General features: G+C 44.3%; 1 protein-coding gene across 2 annotated transcripts in view; it reads right to left on the bottom strand.

The window, feature by feature from the left end:
* The window catches only part of VSIG2 (V-set and immunoglobulin domain containing 2), a 53,304-nt gene that overhangs the window by 13,801 nt on the left and 20,081 nt on the right, over positions 1–19,422 (bottom strand). For both annotated transcript variants that reach the window (XM_056543432.1, XM_056543433.1), the window contains exon 2: positions 4,705–4,868. In XM_056543432.1, the coding sequence (XP_056399407.1) occupies positions 4,705–4,868 (164 nt within the window). The remainder of the gene's footprint in view (positions 1–4,704; positions 4,869–19,422) is intronic.

Genomic DNA, 19,422 nt, shown 5'->3' with positions numbered 1-19,422 from the left:
TTTGGGGGATAGGGGATAAAATGTTTTTCAGCGGAGTACCCCTTTAAGACATTTACCCTGGGGCCTAGGACTTCTTACATTGTGCAGACCCTCTATTGACAAATGCAATGCATGGGCTCATAGGGGATTCGTCAGGTTAGCCAGACAACCCTGTCACTCCTGACAATACCGTATCCTTTACCCGAGGGGACTAATACCCCCAGCTAGCCTGAACTACCACTCTCATCCTCTCCTGAGCACCTTACAATGAGTTCTTCCCATACACAAGATCCTATCACTGGATTTTAAAGGGGTATTCCAGGAAAAAACTTTTTTTTTTATATATCAACTGGCTCCAGAAAGTTAAACAGATTTGTAAATTACTTCTATTAAAAAATCTTCATCCTTTCAGTATTTATAAGCTTATGAAGTTGAGTTGTTCTTTTCTGTCTAAGTGCTCTCTGATGACACGTGTCTCAGGAACCGCCCAGTTTAGAAGCAAATCCCCATAGCAAACCTCTTCTACTCTGTGCAGTTCCTGAGACAAGCAGAGATGTCAGCAGAGAGCACTGTTGCCAGACAGAAAAGAACAACTCACCTTCAGCAGCTCATAATTACTGGAAGGATTAAGATTTTTTAATAGAAGTAATTTATAAATCTGTTTAACTTTCTGGAGCCAGTTGAATATATAAAGTTTTTTCCTGGAATACCCCTTTAATAACTTTTATGGCTTTACACTAACTGATCCACAGAAAACTGATCCCTGGATGTTATTCTGTAATCTCCATACAGGGAAGATCAGATCCTCAGGGATTTAGCATCTAATACAGGGGCCGTTCTGTGTAAGAACATAAAGTAATGTAGGTTATAATAGAATGTAATATACAACCAACCTACATAGAAAATGATGCTGCAGCAGAAGGATTTTAATTACATATCTTCATCTTTATTTGAAGCAATTTATAAAAATACCAAAGCGCAGATGTCAGCAACAAAAAGATGAACGTCCTCAGAATACCAAGGTTGGGTGATAGAAATTACAATATATGTATAATCTTATGCAAGGCAAAAATAATTGTGATGTCCCAGTACGGGATATGCTCCTACAGTCCTGTCAGGTTGAGTCCCTGTACGTCCTAAGGGCTCTCCTGCAGTGGTCCCCCATATTGTGTATAGGTTGTGTATTTAGTGTAAAGGACCTTTGATATGGTCACATGGTTATTAGTCACATGATAATGGATGCCACATGTTTAAGTCACATGTTTTGTTCCCCAGAGAGCACCAGGTGACCAGATGACCTGCAGCTAGCCTATGGGCTACTTGCTCCGCCCCCTTTATAAGAGGGGAAGGTACTACAATCTCTCTCTTAGATCCTGAGGTCAAGTCCAGACATCTCAGAGTCAGTGTCCAGCACATCTGGAGGCCTCAAGCCACCTACAGCCACAAGTCAGTAAGTCATCTCTGGCTGCTGTCACTATCCTCAGCCAAGTAAAGTCAGTTATAGTCAGCGTGGCGGTCCTAAAGTCTGTCAAAGTCACTGCAAGTCCCAGCAAGCTGCGAGGTCCCCTGTGTTACTGGTCACCTCTCTAGGATCCTTACTGCCCTGTAAAGACTGTTATACCTGTTCAATCTCAGTAAAAGCTACCGTTAAAGGGGTACTCCACTGCTCAGCATTTGGAACAAACTGTTCTAAACTCTGGAGCCGGCAGCGGGAGCTCGTGACATCATAGCTGGGAGCTCGTGACATCATAATGTCACGCCCCACCCCTTCAATGCAAGTCTATGGGAGGGGGCGTGATGGCTGTCACGCCCCCTCCCATAGACTTGCATTGAGGGGGCTATGACGTCACGAGCTCCCGGCACCAGCTACAGCATTCGGAACAGTTTGTTCCAAACGCTGAGCAGTGGAGTACCCCTTTAACCTTAACCTGACCTTGGACTATTATTTACCCCTGCCTAACCTAGGACTAGCGGTGCTACCTTTGGGTGGTTACATAGGCAAACCACGCCCTGGTGTCACGAACACTAAGGGATTAACACCATCTACACCTGGGAAACTGGATCTGCCCCTTACACCTCACATCGCATCACACCCTGACACCACATAATGCATATGTATAAGGGGATGATGTCTGTTGCTAGATCATTATATTAAATAAAGTGCAAGTGGCACTTTCTTAGTTTATTTACGGTTCATAAGGCAAACAAAAAAAGGAAAAGGGGGAACTGAAGTCCAGGAGGTGGAAGAAGACGACGTACACAGGGACAACAACTGTTTCACGTCCAAGCGGTGCTTCCTCAGGCCCACGCTGAGCCCGGGGAGCTGGTTAAAGTCCAGGCAGGGGAAAAAGAAGACGTACACAGGGGTAATAACTGTTTCATGTCCAAACTGCACTTCCTCAGGCCCGGGCTGAGCACGGGGAGCTGGTTAAAGTCCAGGCAGGGGAAGAAGAAGACGACGTACTCAGGGGGAATAAGTGTTTCACGTCCAAACTGCACTTCCTCAGGCCCGAGCTGAGCATGGGGAGCTGGCTATAGTCCAGGCTGGGGAAGAAAAGGATGCACACAGGGGCAGCAACTGTTTCACGCCCAAATGCTCAGCCCGGGCCTGTGGAAGCGCCGTTTGAGTGTGACACAGTTGTTGCCCCCCGTGTACGGAGGGATGTTCGTTTGATGCTGGTTCTAAATGGGTTAATAAAGAAGTTTAACTGTGCAGTGCCAGACAGTATGCTATGTGATGTTGCTCTTCTGTTTGTTTGTAGGTTGCTATGGACAAAGGTGGTAGCAGAGAGCACTGTGGTCAGACTGGAAAGGACTACACAACTTCCTCTGGAGCATACAGCAGCTGATAAGTACTGGAAGGATTACAATTTTTTAATAGAAGTAATTTACAAATCTGTATAACTTTCTGGCACCAGTTGATTTGAAACAACTTGTTTTCCACCAGAGGAACCCTTTAAATAATAATATAAATGTAACAATATAAATCATTCATCACTCTACCCTCAGGGGTTATTCTATGGTAGGTGGATTATTTGCTGCTCAAAGAGTTTGATTTATATTAAAGGGGTAATCCCGTGCCGCAGCCTACTGAACATACAGTTCAGAAGGCTTGGAGCAGCGGCTGCGGTCATGATGTCACGGCCACGCCCCCTCGTGATGTCACGCCACACCCCATCCATTATGTCTATTACCATAAAAAAAAAAAAAAAAAAAGAGAAAAACTGGCAGAGCAGATGAAATTACATTTCTTTCCATAGTTGTTCTGGAGAAAGCTGGGTGAGCATTATTATGGCCAGTCCAGGGGTTATCACCCAGCTTTCCCAGACTCCTGAAAGGATTATGATACACATTGAGACGTTACTGGGTCTTTGTGACTGTAAACTGCAAACATGGCTTCCAGAATACTGCTCACTATGTAACACGCCCTGGGGCAGTGGATGCCAGGAGTCATTTTTGTGGCCCCTTTACTGCAGCCTCTATGTGTCATATTGTCAGCGACTTGTAATATAATAGCATTTTAATTTGAAAAAACTTTGCAAAGATCAATAGTACAAACAAATTAAAGTAAAAGTATCTTATTGAAAAAAAAATGCTTCTTTCTCCTGTTATGCTTCTTCTCTCTTCACCCCCATAAATAAATATTTTTCTCTGAAAATAAGCTCAGCTTTGTATTGTGTCTGCAAGAAAAGTAATAAAAATCTATGAAGGGGGGAGAAGGGAGCTCAAGTCAAGCAATAAAAGTCTATGGAGGAAAGCTCAAGACAAACAATACAAGTCTATAGAGGGGGAGGAGAGAGCTCAAGACAAGCAATACATGTCCATGGAGGGGGAGGAGAGCGCTCAAGACAAGCAATACAAGTCTATGGAGGGGGAGGAGAGAGCTCAAGACAAACAATACAAGTCTATGGAGGGGGAAGGAGGGAGCTCAAGACAAGCAATAAAAGTCTACGGAGGAGAGGGAGCTCAATACTAGCAATAAATGTCTATGGAAGGGAGGGAGCTCAAGGCAGCAAGAAAAGTCCATGGAGGGGAGAGTAGAGAGCTCAAGTAAAGCAATACAAGTCTATGGAGGGGAAGGGAGCTCAAGGCAGCAATAATAGTCTATGGAGGGGAGAGGAGTGAGCTCAAGACAAGCAATACAAGTCTATGGAGGGGAGGGAGCTCAAAGCAGCAAGAAAAGTCCATGGAGGGGAGAGGAGAGAGCTCAAGACAAGCAATACAAATCTATGGAGGAGAGGGAGCTCAAGCAATAAAAGTCTATGGAGGGGAGAGGAGTGAGCTCAAGACAAGCAATACAGGTCTATGGAGGGGAGGGAGCTCAAGACAAGCAATACAAGTCTATGGAGGGGAGGGAGCTCAAGTAAAGCAATAAAAGTCTATGGAGGCGAAGGGAGCTCAAGGCAGCAATAATAGTCTATGGAGGGAGAGGAGGGAGCTCAAGACAAGCAATACAAGTCTATGGAGGGGGAAGGAGGGAGCTCAAGACAAGCAATAAAAGTCTATGGAGGGGAGAGAAATAAGCTCCGTCCACTAGCTCTAAGAGAACTGTAAATTAAAGATGAGGCCTGCAAAGCAGAAATCTGTTAATAAATTCCATATACAAGTTATAGAATGGCCAGAAGGTTAGCTTTCTAGCTGTCGGAAAACTCCCAACATACCCTACCAGCAAAAGTCCAATACTCCTAAATATTTTCAGTTCCCTGCTGCCATTTCCCTACTTACCTGCTGCCATTTTGCCGTTTGGGTGTTTCCAGGCAAAAACTTCCATTCTACCACAAACTGACTGCCCACAGTGGTGGAGTACTGGCATGGCAGGACCACCGTAGAGCCGGCTTTTCCCACCACAGTTCTCTCAGGGGTTATGACCGTCACAGAGTGAACCCATCCTGAAGAATAGAAGGAAAAGCATGGATACATGTATATTGACCTATAGCGAAAACTGAATTATAAAAGATCATCTACACAGCTCAATGCACTATAACAATGGTGCCAAACTGTGGCCCTCCAGATGTTGCAAAACTACAACTCCCAGCATGCCTGGACAGCCAACGGCTGTCCGGGCATGCTGGGAGTTGTAGTTTTGCAACATCTAAGAGACCACTGCACTATAACATACTGCTATTCCTGAGCTCTGCTATTCCTCTTCTCGGTTGTTCTTCAGCTCTGCTATTCCTTTACTGTTTTGTTAAACCGCTGCTCTGCCCCGCCGCGCTGTTGTTCTGCCGTTCTCCTCTGCCGCTCTTTCTGCTCTGTGTTTTATTATTACTTTGTATAGGTGAGGTTTACATCGCATTTTTGAATCTTGTTAAAACCTACTCTTTATTTCATCTAAAAAAAAAAAATATTTTAAATTAAAAATAAAAAAATTAAAATTTATATGTAATTTAAATTTTTTAGTTATTTATTATTTATTTATTTTTAAGAAAAAAATGAGGTTTTAACAAGGATTTTTTTTTTTTAAATCAACTGTCCAAAATATATTTGTTCTGTCAGTTTGCATGTGTTTTTAACCCCTTGAGGACCCAGCCCATTGTCATTTTTGCATTTTGTTTTTTTCCTCCCCGCCTTTGAAGAGGCACAACTCATTTATTTTTCCTTCCACAGACCCATATGAAGAGCTTGTTTCTTGCGCAACCAATTATACTTTGTAATGACACCTTTTATTTTACCATAGAGAAAAAAAAAAGTATTATCTGTGCATGTGTGTGGGGGGAGGGGAATTGACAAGAAAACCGCAATTTCATTAGTTTGGGGGGGGGGGGGAGGTGTTTTTATGCAGTACACTTTATGGTTAAAAATGACATGTTCTCTTTATTCTCTAGGCCTATGCAATTAAAACAAAACCCATTATTAGTTTTTTTAAACGCTTACCGGTACTTTTGTTTTGATGGGACTTTTTTTTTTACATCCTAAACATTATATTTGTAATAGTTTGGACAATTCTGCACATGTCTAAATCATATATGGTTTATAATTTTTTTCTAAAATGGGAAAAAGGGTGCTTTTTTTTATATTAGGGTAGGGTTTTTATATCATTTTTAAAAATTTTTATCATGCAAGCTGACATCCAGTGCTGTTACCTTGTTGTTTTCGTTTATGGTTTTGTGGTGAGCCACGGGTAAGAAGGTGAGGTATGGGGCAGATGTTGTAGCCCAGGAGCAGATGGTATAAACCCCTAAATGTTCATGACGCCAGGGCGTAGTTTTCCCGATAACCACCCGAACGGTAGTACCGCTATCCCTAGGCTAGGCAATAGTCTAAGATCAGGTCAGGGTTAATGGTAGCTTTACTGAGGTAGACAGATGGTAACAGTCTGTACAGCTAGGCCAGGATCCCAGAGAGGTAGCCAGAAACACAGGGGACCTCGCAGCATGCTGGGACTTGTAGTGTTTGGACAGACTTCAACTCAGCCCCACTGACTATAATAGACTTGACTGAAGATAGTGACAGCAGACATAGGTGACTTGAAGGGCGCCTTTTCCCAACAGCAATTATAAGATTTCTCCACAGGTGATCAATGGGATTTAGATCTGGACTCATTGCTGACACTTCAGAACTCTCCAGCGTTTTGTTGTCATCCATTTCTGGGGGATTTTTGACGTATGTTTGGGGTCATTGTCCTGCTGGAAGACCCAAGATCTCGGACACAAACCCAGCTTTCTGACACTGGGCTGTACAGTGCGACCCAAAATCCATTGGTAATCCTCAGATTTCATGATGCCTTGTACACATTCAAGGCCCCCAGTGCCAGAGGCAGCGAAACAACCCAAAACATCACTGACCTCCCCCATATATCACTGTAGGTACTGTGTCCTTTTCTTTGTAGGCCTCATTCCGTTTTCCGTAAACAGTAGAATGATGTGTTTTACCAAAAATCTATCTTGGTCTCATCTGTCCACAAGACGTTTTCCCAGAAGGATTTTGGCAAAATGTAGTCTTGCTTTTTTAGGTCTGTGTCAGCAGTGGGGTCCTCCTGGGTCTCCTCCATAGTGGGGTCCTCCTGGGTCTCCTCCATAGTGGGGTCCTCCTGGGTCTCCTCCATAGCATTTTATTTCATTTAAATGTTGACGGATAGTAAAAATTTCAGGGGTGCCAACATTTAAGGCAAAGACTGTGGGGGACATTTATCAAGCTCTTTAGGCCACTTTTTTCGCAGTCTATTTTTCTGCGACTTTCACTTTAGATTTTTCCCATTCCTCCAAAGCATAAGGCTCTAAATTAGATCGTTCTAAACATTAGGCTGGTATTTATTATTCGCGACTTATCCGCGAAAGTCGCAGCAGCTCTGTTTAGACCAAAACCTCAGACCATCCCGAAGCTGGCTTAAATGTTACTTCGTTCATGCTTCAATCTCCTGACCTGAGCTGGCATCTTACATGCATGACCCCTGACCTCACCTTAATGTGTTTTAAGTTTGTGATCTATATATTTTTGTATGCGTTTTTAATTTTTTACAAAATTTTTCTTACTTTAATTATAAATTTAATTAACATTTCAAATAATAAAAATAACAGACTTTTACATTAATGATTTCACTCAGGACAGAGTAAGGTGTTTGAAAAGCTAAGAAAACTAGTTTAAACTATTACCTGAGCGAAATTACTTAAATTAGACCGTCTTCTAAAGCCTGTTGAGACTTGTATCCGTAGATGTGTGTGCACTGCCATATGTATCCGTAGATGTGTGCGCACTGTCATATGTATCCGTAGATGTGTGTGCACTGTCATATGTATCCGTAGATGTGTGTGCACTGTCATATGTATCCGTAGATGTGTGTGCACTGTCATATGTATCCGTAGATGTGTGTGCACTGTCATATGTATCCGTAGATGTGTGTGCACTGTCATATGTATCCGTAGATGTGTGCGCACTGTCATATGTATCCGTAGATGTGTGTGCACTGTCATATGTATCCGTAGATGTGTGTGCACTGTCATATGTATCCGTAGATGTATGTGCACTGTCATATGTATCCGTAGATGTATGTGCACTGTCATATGTATCCGTGGATGTATCTGTACATAATATCTGTCTAGGGGTCCTACACAGATTCTGGTATACGGTCCCCCCCCCCCCCCCCCATGACGCCTCTATAGTGGTATAATAAAACCAGCCACCTACCTGTGTGAGCTGCAAAGTTGAGGAGAACAATAAGGGAACATTCGTGGAGCATGGTGCTCGGCGCCGATTTCTATGTATCTATGTATGTAGTCCCGATAGTGAGGACTGGAGCCTGTTATCTGCCCAACCATTGTGTGAGTCACTGGGACCGGCCCAGCCGCAGCCGATGAAACGCCATATTTACCCAGTGCTGTGACCTAACAGAAAACTACTACAATGTGTACAAGGAAACTGAGGGGTTAAATGTGTACAGAAATATTCTAGGTGAAACTGAAAAATGTCTGTGATCTGGAATAATAAGATCCCTGATCCTCCAAAAGCTTCTCCTCTTTCTACAGCTTGTACATAGGAACAGTATTATAGTAGTTATATTCTTGTATATGGGAGGCAGTATTACAGTATTTATATTCTTGTATATAGGGGCAGTATTATAGTAGTTATATTCTTGTATATAGGAGCAGTATTATAGTAGTTATATTCTTGTATATAGGAGCAGTATTATAGTAGTTATATTCTTGTATATGGGAGGCAGTATTATAGTAGTTATGTAGGTCAGTAGAAATAACGCTTCAGCACTCACCTATGTTTTAAATCCTTTATTTGGGCATCAAATCCAGAGATAACCGCTGGCCAGGGGTGGGGAGGGAACGAGGATGCCGCTGCGGGAGCAGCGGAGGAGGAGGCGACTAGTTGCTCCCGCAGCGGCATCCTCGCTCCCTCCCCACCCCTGGCCAGCGGTTATCTCTGGATTTGATGCCCAAATAAAGGATTTAAAACATAGGTGAGTGCTGAAGCGTTATTTCTACTGACCTACATTCCTGGATATTGTACATTTTCTGCACCCCTATTTATCCTTGTACTACGGATATCACCTGTCCTTCCAGTGACTGCGCTGCAGGATTGCCGTGATACAGTGGTGCGGTCTCATCCTCCTCTCTACCACGAATATTATAGTAGTTATATTCTTGTATATAGGAGCAGTATTATAGTAGTTATATTCTTGTATATAGGAGCAGTATTATAGTAGTTATATTCTTGTATATAGGAGCAGTATTATAGTAGTTATATTCTTGTATATAGGAGCAGTATTATAGTAGTTATATTCTTGTATATAGGAGAAGTATTATAGTAGTTATATTCTTGTATATAGGAGCGGTATTATAGTAGTTATATTCTTGTATATAGGAGCAGTATTATAGTAGTTATGTTCTTGTATATAGGAGGCAGTATTATAGGGAAAATTTGTACTTACCGTAATTTTGCTTTCCATGAGTCTGAAGGCAGCACAGAAGGGTTAATAGCTCCTTTCAGTTTATCCCAGGACCGCCCACCTAGCAAACAATTAAGAGAATTAACAAGCCTCAGGCCAAGCCTGGCTATAACCATCCATCAGAACCTCATCCACTTGTGTTATTGAATAGACTCAGTTCTGATGCAAAAAGATGACCTATAGTAGGGAGGGTTTGTATGTGCTGCCTTCAGACTCATGGAAAGCAAAATTACGGTAAGTACAAATTTTCCCTTTCCATTTCGTCTTCAGGCAGCACAGAAGGGAGCTGTATAGCAACATAAGGGGGGGATACTTAATTGAACACGGCATAGAGCACCGACATGCCAGAGGCTGTACCCCACCTTTGGTTGTCTAGAGTGTAGATTGAGCTATGATGGAATCTGGTGGCTCAACTCCTGTGATCTCACTGGCGTTCAGAATCGTAGACTTAAGCCATTTCACCAAGGTAGATTTAGACATCTTTCTTCCCTTTACCACACCGGCAACTGTACGAACAGATTCTCTTCCACCCTGAATGTCTTGGTTCTATTGTGGTAGAAGATTAGTGCTGCAGACCCATCCAGATGGTGAAGAACTCTTCCTCCTCAACAGTGGATCCAGTAAGAACTTCAGCAAGTGAATTCCCTGATGATGTCATCTCAGATGACACCTTCAGCAGGACTCCCTCTGGTACAAATCTTATAAAGGGATCTCATGAGGAGAGCGCTTGTATTTTATCCCAACCTGTGTGAGAATGTTATCGCAATCAGGAAAGAACTTGTAGGACAATCACTTCAGGTCAACTTACTCGGGATAGGCTTAGACACTACCACTGGAGGAAGACCCATGACAGGTCTGAGGAAGACCCATGACAGGTCTGAGGAAGACCCATGACAGGTCTGAGGAAGACCCATGACAGGTCTGAGGAAGACCCATGACAGGTCTGAGGAAGACCCATGACAGGTCTGAGGAAGACCCATGACAGGTCTGAGGAAGACCCATGACAGGTCTGAGGAAGACCCATGACAGGTCTGAGGAAGACCCATGACAGGTCTGAGGAAGACCCATGACAGGTCTGAGGAAGACCCATGACAGGTCTGAGGAAGACCCATGACAGGTCTGAGGAAGACCCATGACAGGTCTGAGGAAGACCCATGACAGGTCTGAGGAAGACCCATGACAGGTCTGAGGAAGACCCATGACAGGTCTGAGGAAGACCCATGACAGGTCTGAGGAAGACCCATGACAGGTCTGAGGAAGACCCATGACAGGTCTGACCTGCCTTAGTGCTGTGAAGAATCAAGTGATGACTGGATGACTGCCAATCTGCTATCTGTGAAGGAATTTATTGAGACATGGAGCCTCAATGTATTCGCTCACAGGTTTTTTTCAAATCCATTTTGGAGGAACTGCAAAACGACTGCAAATGGAACTTCTTTTCGATCCTCCTCCAGAACGTGAACTTTCTCTAGAGTGTCGAGTAGAGCGCCTTTAAGGATTCTTTTTTGGCTGAAAAGACGAGTAGATATCACCTCCTCCAATGAGCCCATCATATGGAATCTATCCCTCTCAAACTCCACACAGTCAAAGGCAACAGCTCCGGCTGTGGATGAAGGACCCATTCTGTGTCAGCAGGTCCCTGTGGGGAGGAAATTTCCTTCAACTGTAACAGGAGGGAAAACAAACCCCGTCTTGGCCAGTATGGGGCTATTAGGATCATGTCTGGCTTGTCCATCAGGATCTTCTTTATGACTGGAGGCTGAAATAGATAGATGTAGAGGCCTCTCTGATACTCTCAGTGCATCCAAGATGTCTGGTTGGTTTCTGCAATTCAGAGAAGCAAATTTAGCAACCTTTCAGTTTTCTATGGTAGCCCTCATGTCGTAATCAGGTAGACCTCTCCTGCTGACTATTTGGCAGAGGTATACTTCAGTGAGGCACCTCTGCTTGAACATAGAATAGTTCTGCTCGGCTGATCCGCCTGGATATTCAGAGTGCCTGCTGGGACCGCTGGGATACTGGGCACTGGGTTAAAGTGTAGCCAAAATACCCAAGTTCACTGGCCCCATCTTCCTCAGGTTGGCTGACATCTGATATTCTTCATGTGTCCAGCTCCTCTGGACTCAAAGATCCAACATGTAAGCTCCTTAATCTGATTCAGAGGCATCTGTTGTGAGCAGGACCACATGCGTAGGTCAAAATCTACAACCTATTGGGAGATTTTCTTTTGGAAAGCCACAATCTGAGACTCCTGCATGTGCGACTGACCGCCCAAGTGGGGAGGAAAAATATTGGAGATTCCTGTCCAGACAGAACTTTCTCCTGGAAATCTCTCAGACCGTTTGTAGAATGTGACTTCTTCAGTGAAAAAAAACAGCCGGAGTCAGGTGCCCGGGTACGACACCACATGGATCCCCTGAAGATGAAGAACAGCCACTACCACAATGGCTCTACCACCCTGGGAGTATATACTAACAGCAGGGTCCAGAATAGTGAAGCACTCCTTTTCCTGACTGGATGACCACTCTGATATTCCGCTGAGGATGGATGTATGGGCACATGTAGATAGGTGTCCATAACACATGCCACCCTTCCTCAGGCTGACAGGAATCCAGAAAGTCTTGCACCAACCATGGTTGTCCTTCTGACATAAAACTGATTTGATTTGGTAGTCTTCTCCCTGGTTCCTTTATCCTGAGCCCTTTTGCAGAACATTGGCTCTTGGAGAAGATGTTTCGCCCTTTAGAGCAGCAGGACTAAGATGGTTTCCATTTGGCAGCTTGTGGAAAGGCCAAGCTCTTCCTTTCCTTGGAAGAACTCTAGGATCCTCATATACTGCTGACCCATCAGACTCTAAAGATTCTAGACCCACCTAAGGGAAATCACATAGGACGTCTGATACAGACCTGAGTGAGGACACTTGGGAGACAATTCTTCTCCAGGTACCTTGTCCTCAATGTCTCTGCTCAGCCGGACTACTCATGGTGGCAGAGTTGGATATCTGAGGACACCAGTGACTTTACATAGTTAAGTAACCGCAGAGTCTGTCTTACCTGGATTCTCCCAATGTTTGGACTCTGACTTGAGCCTGGAGTCCATCTCATGTACCTGTCTGGCTTTGTCCACTCTTGTGTCTACTCAAGAGAAAAAATGTCAGCAAAGCCTTGTACATGAAAAACATCAGTATATAGTGAGCAGGGCCTCACTACTGACAGGAATATATAGAAAACATCAGTATATAGTGAGCAGAGCCTCACTACTGATAGGAATATATAGAAAACATCAGTATACAGTGAGCAGGGCCTCACTACTGACAGGAATATATAGAAAACATCAGTATACAGTGAGCAGGGCCTCACTACTGACAGGAATATATAGAACACATCAGTATACAGAGAGCAGAGCCTCACTACTGACAGGAATATATAGAAAACATCAGTATATAGTGAGCCGGGCCTCACTACTGACAGGAATATATAGAAAACATCAGTATACAGTGAGCAGGGCCTCACTACTGACAGGAATATATAGAAAACATCAGTATATAGTGAGCAGGGCCTCACTACTGACAGGAATATATAGAAAACATCAGTATATAGTGAGCAGGGCCTCACTACTGACAGGAATATATAGAAAACATCAGTATATAGTGAGCAGAGCCTCACTACTGACAGGAATATATAGAAAACATCAGTATATAGTGAGCAGAGCCTCACTACTGACAGGAATATATAGAAAACATCAGTATACAGTGAGCAGAGCCTCACTACTGACAGGAATATATAGAAAACATCAGTATATAGTGAGCAGAGCCTCACTACTGACAGGAATATATAGAAAACATCAGTATATAGTGAGCAGAGCCTCACTACTGACAGGAATATATAGAAAACATCAGTATACAGTGAGCAGAGCCTCACTACTGACAGGAATATATAGAAAACATCAGTATATAGTGAGCAGAGCCTCACTACTGACAAGAATATATAGAAAACATCAGTATATAGTGAGCAGAGCTTCACTACTGACAGGAATATATAGAAAACATCAGTATATGGTGAGCAGGGCCTCACTACTGACAGGAATATATAGAAAACATCAAGTATATAGTGAGCAGAGCCTCACTACTGACAGGAATATATAGAAAACATCAGTATATAGTGAGCAGAGCCTCACTACTGACAGGACTATATAGAAATGTATAGAACACATTAGTATACAGTGAGCAGGGCCTCACTACTGACAGGAATATATAGAAAACATCAGTATATAGTGAGCAGGGCCTCACTACTGACAGGAATATATAGAAAACATCAGTATATAGTGAGCAGAGCCTCACTACTGACAGGAATATATAGAAAACATCAGTATATAGTGAGCAGAGCCTCACTACTGACAAGAATATATAGAAAACATCAGTATATAGTGAGCAGAGCCTCACTACTGACAGGAATATATAGAAAACATCAGTATACAGTATCACTTACTGACAGGATTATATATCAGTATACAGTACACGGTGATCATACAGCATCACTACTGACAGGATTATATATCAGTATACAGTATAATGTGAGCATACAGCATCACTACTGACAGGATTATATATCAGTATACAGTATAATGTGAGCATACAGCATCACTTACTGACAGGATTATATACCAGTATACAGTATAATGTGAGCATACAGCATCACTACTGACAGGATTATATATCAGTATACAGTATAATGTGAGCATACAGCATCACTACTGACAGAATTATATATCAGTATACAGTATAATGTGAGCATACAGCATCACTACTGACAGGATTATATATCAGTATACAGTATAATGTAAGCATACAGCATCACTACTGACAGGATTATATATCAGTATACAGTATAATGTGAGCATACAGCATCACTACTGACAGGATTATATATCAGTATACAGTATAATGTGAGCATACAGCATCACTACTGACAGGATTATATATCAGTATACAGTATAATGTAAGCATACAGCATCACTACTGACAGGATTATATATCAGTATACAGTATAATGTGAGCATACAGCATCACTACTGACAGGATTATATATCAGTATACAGTATAATGTGAGCATACAGCATCACTACTGACAGGATTATATATCAGTATACAGTATAATGTGAGCATACAGCATCACTTACTGACAGGATTATATATCAGTATACAGTATAATGTGAGCATACAGCATCACTTACTGACAGGATTGTATACCAGTATACAGTATAATGTGAGCATACAGCATCACTTACTGACAGGATTATATACCAGTATACAGTATAATGTGAGCATACAGCATCACTTACTGACAGGATTATATACCAGTATACAGCATAATGTGAGCATACAGCATCACTTACTGACAGGATTATATACCAGTATACAGTATAATGTGAGTATACAGCATCACTTACTGATAGGGTTATATATACAGTATAAGGTGAGTATACAGCATCACCTACTTACAGGCTCCTCCGTACCTGGGAGCAATATATATATATATATATATATATATATATATATATATATATATATATATATATATATATATATATATATATCCGGCTCAACCAGGGAGTAGCTGGACATCTGTGATCCGTACAGACAGCAAATAGTATAAGCTGAAAGACATAACCCGCATAGTCACCAATACACATAATCTCATGTGAGGTAACCGCACAGAAATACTGCATGATAGTGTATTAGTGCGCGCAGCATTACACACTATACCAGCAATAACATGGCAGGGATTTACAATATGAGTGATATGGGGAGTAAGGCATCCACGCCACGTACCCTGTATAAATAGTGAGAACCATCATCACAATATACATAGTATATACTAAATGTTACCGTGAGCGTACAGCGTCACACACTTATCCTGCCATAGAGTATTACAGTGAGAGACTCTGCACAAACTCTGCACAAACTCTGCACAAACTCTGCACAAACTCTGCACAAACTCTGCACACTGCTGCTGGGGAGGCGGAGCCTAATTACACAGCCTGCACAGCTGACAATCCCTCTGTCTGCCAGCACCTGATACCTGGAGAGAAACAGCATAAGATAGGGAGACTAGCAATATGCAACACTGCAATAGCCTAGTATATGCACATAGCAACAGACCAGCACTATGCAACACTGCAGTAGCCTAGTATATGCACATAGCAACAGACCAGCAATATACAACACTGCAATAGCCTAGTATATGCACATAGCAACAGACCAGCAATATACAACACTGCAGTAGCCTAGTATATGCACATAGCTACAGACCAGCAATATGCAACACTGCAATAGCCTAGTATATGCAAAACACCAAACAAAGATTGACTATGAATATTATGGCCTCCATTAATACAGATACTAGCTGGCACACAGCCCTTCAGAAGTAACCCCAGCATACGCAATGTGCCCCCACATACCTTATAGAACGTGCGATCCGGCTGCCCAGCACTGCAGGTGCGGGCGCCATGATCGGCGCTCTGATGTAGGGCTTCCCCTGGAACTCCCATCCTGCACCGGCGGCCGAATGACGTATCTCCACACCGGAATCTAATGGCCGCCTCCACCGGAGCTCCCTGCCGCAGTACCGCGCTGCCATATAGCGCATGGACGCGCTAGCAAGTGAAATCATTCACCGGGAGCCCCAGGACCGCAGGGGATCCTATGCTGCACTGTAAACAGGTCAGCTCTCCAGGGGGACGGCCTAGCCAGGCTAGCCAGGGGGGGGGGGGGGGTTGAGCGGACGATTTTAACTGCATTTAAGGCCAGACTTGGTCAGCCATGCAGAGGGGTCCCACGAGCCAGTACCCCCAAGTCTGGCGACCCCGCAGGTTTACCGAGACTGCGCTCAGGGGGCCAGGGCTTCCCAATGGCCCCATCTAAGAGAATAGGAAGGAAAAAGACAGATATTAGTTGGTGAGCTTGGAAGGTATATACACCTTACACCTGTCCAGTAATAGCAGGTATATACACCTTACACCTGTCTAGTAATAGCAGGTATATACACCTTACACCTGTCCCAGAACTGAAGGACAGAAAAAAACACAAGTGGATGAGGTTCTGATGGATGGTTATAGCCAGGCTTGGCCTGAGGCTTGTTAATTCTCTTAATTGTTTGCTAGGTGGGCGGTCCTGGGATAAACTGAAAGGAGCTATTAACCCTTCTGTGCTGCCTGAAGACTAAATGGAAAGTAGTTATATTCTTGTATATAGGAGCAGCATTATAGTAGTTATATTCTTGTATATAGGAGGCAGTAATATAGTAGTTATATTCTTGTATATAGGAGCAGTATTATAGTAGTTATATTCTTGTATATAGGGGGTAGTTTTATAGTAGTTATATTCTTGTATATAGAAGGCAATATTATAGTAGTTATATTCTTGTATATAGGAGCAGTATTATAGTAGTTATATTCTTGTATATAGGAGCAGTATTATAGTAGTTATTGTCACGATGCCGGCTGGCAGGTAGTGGATCCTCTGTGCCAGAGAGGGATTGGCGTGGACCGTGCTAGTGGATCGGTTCTAAGCCACTACTGGTTTTCACCAGAGCCCGCCGCAAAGCGGGATGGTCTTGCTGCGGCGGTAGTGACCAGGTCGTATCCACTAGCAACGGCTCACCTCTCTGGCTGCTGAAGATAGGCGCGGTACAAGGGAGTAGACAGAAGCAAGGTCGGACGTAGCAGAAGGTCGGGGCAGGCAGCAAGGATCGTAGTCAGGGGCAACGGCAGGAGGTCTGGAACACAGGCTAGGAACACACAAGGAAACGCTTTCACTGGCACAATGGCAACAAGATCCGGCAGGGAAGTGCAGGGGAAGTGAGGTGATATAGGGAAGTGCACAGGTGAAGACACTGATTGGAATCACTGCGCCAATCAGCGGCGCAGTGGCCCTTTAAATCGCAAAGACCCGGCGCGCGCGCGCCCTAGGGAGCGGGGCCGCGCGCGCCGGGACAGGACCGAGGGAGAGCGAGTCAGGTACGGGAGCCGGGGTGCGCATCGCGAGCGGGCGCTACCCGCATCGCGAATCGCATCCCGGCTGGAGGCAGAATCGCAGCGCCCCGGGTCAGTGGATCTGACCGGAGCGCTGCAGCGGAGAGAGTGTAGCGAGCGCTCCGGGGAGGAGCGGGGACCCGGAGCGCTCGGCGTAACAGTACCCCCCCCCTTGGGTCTCCCCCTCTTCTTAGGGCCTGAGAACCTGAGGAGCAGACTTTTATCTAGGATGTTGTCCTCAGGTTCCCAGGATCTCTCTTCAGGACCACAACCCTCCCAGTCCACTAAAAAAAAAGTTTTCCCTCTGACCTTTTTAGAGGCTAAGATCTCTTTGACAGAGAAGATGTCCGAGGAGCCGGAAACAGGAGTGGGAGGAACAGATTTGGGAGAAAAACGGTTGAGGATGAGTGGTTTAAGAAGAGAGACGTGAAAGGCATTAGGGATACGAAGAGAAGGAGGAAGAAGAAGTTTGTAAGAGACAGGATTAATTTGACACAAAATTTTGAAAGGACCAAGATAGCGTGGTCCCAACTTGTAGCTAGGGACACGGAAGCGGACATATTTAGCGGAGAGCCATACCTTGTCTCCAGGGGAAAAAACGGGAGGAGCTCTTCTTTTCTTATCCGCGAACTTCTTCATGCGTGATGAAGCCTGTAAGAGAGAATTTTGGGTCTCTCTCCATATGGTGGAAAGGTCACGAGAAATTTCATCCACAGCGGGCAGACCAGAGGGCAAGGGAGTAGGGAGGGGGGGAAGAGGGTGACGGCCGTACACCACGAAAAATGGGGATTTGGAGGAAGATTCAGAGACTCTGAAGTTGTACGAGAATTCGGCCCATGGAAGGAGATCTGCCCAGTCATCCTGGCGGGAGGAAACAAAATGTCGCAAATAATCACCCAAGACCTGGTTAATTCTTTCTACTTGTCCATTGGACTGGGGATGATATGCAGAAGAAAAATTTAATTTAATCTTGAGTTGTTTACAGAGAGCCCTCCAGAATTTAGACACGAATTGGACGCCTCTATCCGAGACGATCTGCGTAGGCAACCCGTGAAGACGAAAAATGTGTACAAAAAATTGTTTAGCCAACTGAGGCGCTGAAGGAAGACCAGGAAGAGGGATGAAATGTGCCATTTTGGAGAATCGATCAACGACCACCCAAATAACAGTGTTGCCACGGGAAGGGGGTAAATCAGTAATAAAATCCATACCAATCAGAGACCAAGGCTGTTCGGGGACAGGCAGGGGATGAAGAAAACCAGCGGGCTTCTGGCGAGGAGTCTTATCCCGGGCACAGATAGTGCAGGCTCGCACAAAGTCCACAACATCCGTCTCCAGAGTCGGCCACCAATAGAAGCGGGAGATGAGTTGCACAGATTTCTTGATGCCCACATGACCTGCGAGATAGGAGGAGTGACCCCATTTGAGGATTCCGAGGCGTTGGCGTGGAGAAACAAAGGTCTTTCCTGGAGGAGTTTGTCTGATGGAGGCAGGAGAAGTGGAGATCAGGCAGTCAGGTGGAATGATGTGTTGCGGAGAGAGTTCAACTTCTGAGGCATCCGAGGAACGAGAGAGAGCATCGGCCCTAATGTTCTTATCGGCAGGACGAAAGTGAATCTCAAAATTAAATCGGGCAAAGAACAGAGACCACCGGGCCTGGCGAGGATTCAGCCGTTGGGCAGACTGGAGGTAGGAGAGGTTCTTGTGGTCGGTGTAAATAATAACTGGAAATCTTGATCCCTCCAGCAGATGCCTCCATTCCTCAAGTGCTAATTTAATGGCTAGAAGCTCTCGATCCCCGATGGAGTAGTTCCTCTCCGCCGGCGAGAAGGTCCTAGAAAAAAAACCACAAGTGACAGCATGCCCGGAAGAATTTTTTTGTATAAGAACAGCTCCAGCTCCCACTGAAGAGGCATCAACCTCCAATAGGAAGGGTTTGGAAGGGTCAGGTCTGGAGAGCACGGGAGCCGAAGAAAAGGCAGACTTGAGTCGTTTAAAGGCGTCTTCCGCTTGAGGAG

Source organism: Hyla sarda, chromosome 10, assembly GCF_029499605.1.
Source record: "Hyla sarda isolate aHylSar1 chromosome 10, aHylSar1.hap1, whole genome shotgun sequence".
In the NCBI taxonomy this organism is placed as follows: Eukaryota; Metazoa; Chordata; class Amphibia; order Anura; family Hylidae; genus Hyla; species Hyla sarda.
The sequence above is the reverse complement of the archived record's forward strand: the minus strand, read 5'-3'. Positions and strand labels throughout refer to the sequence as shown.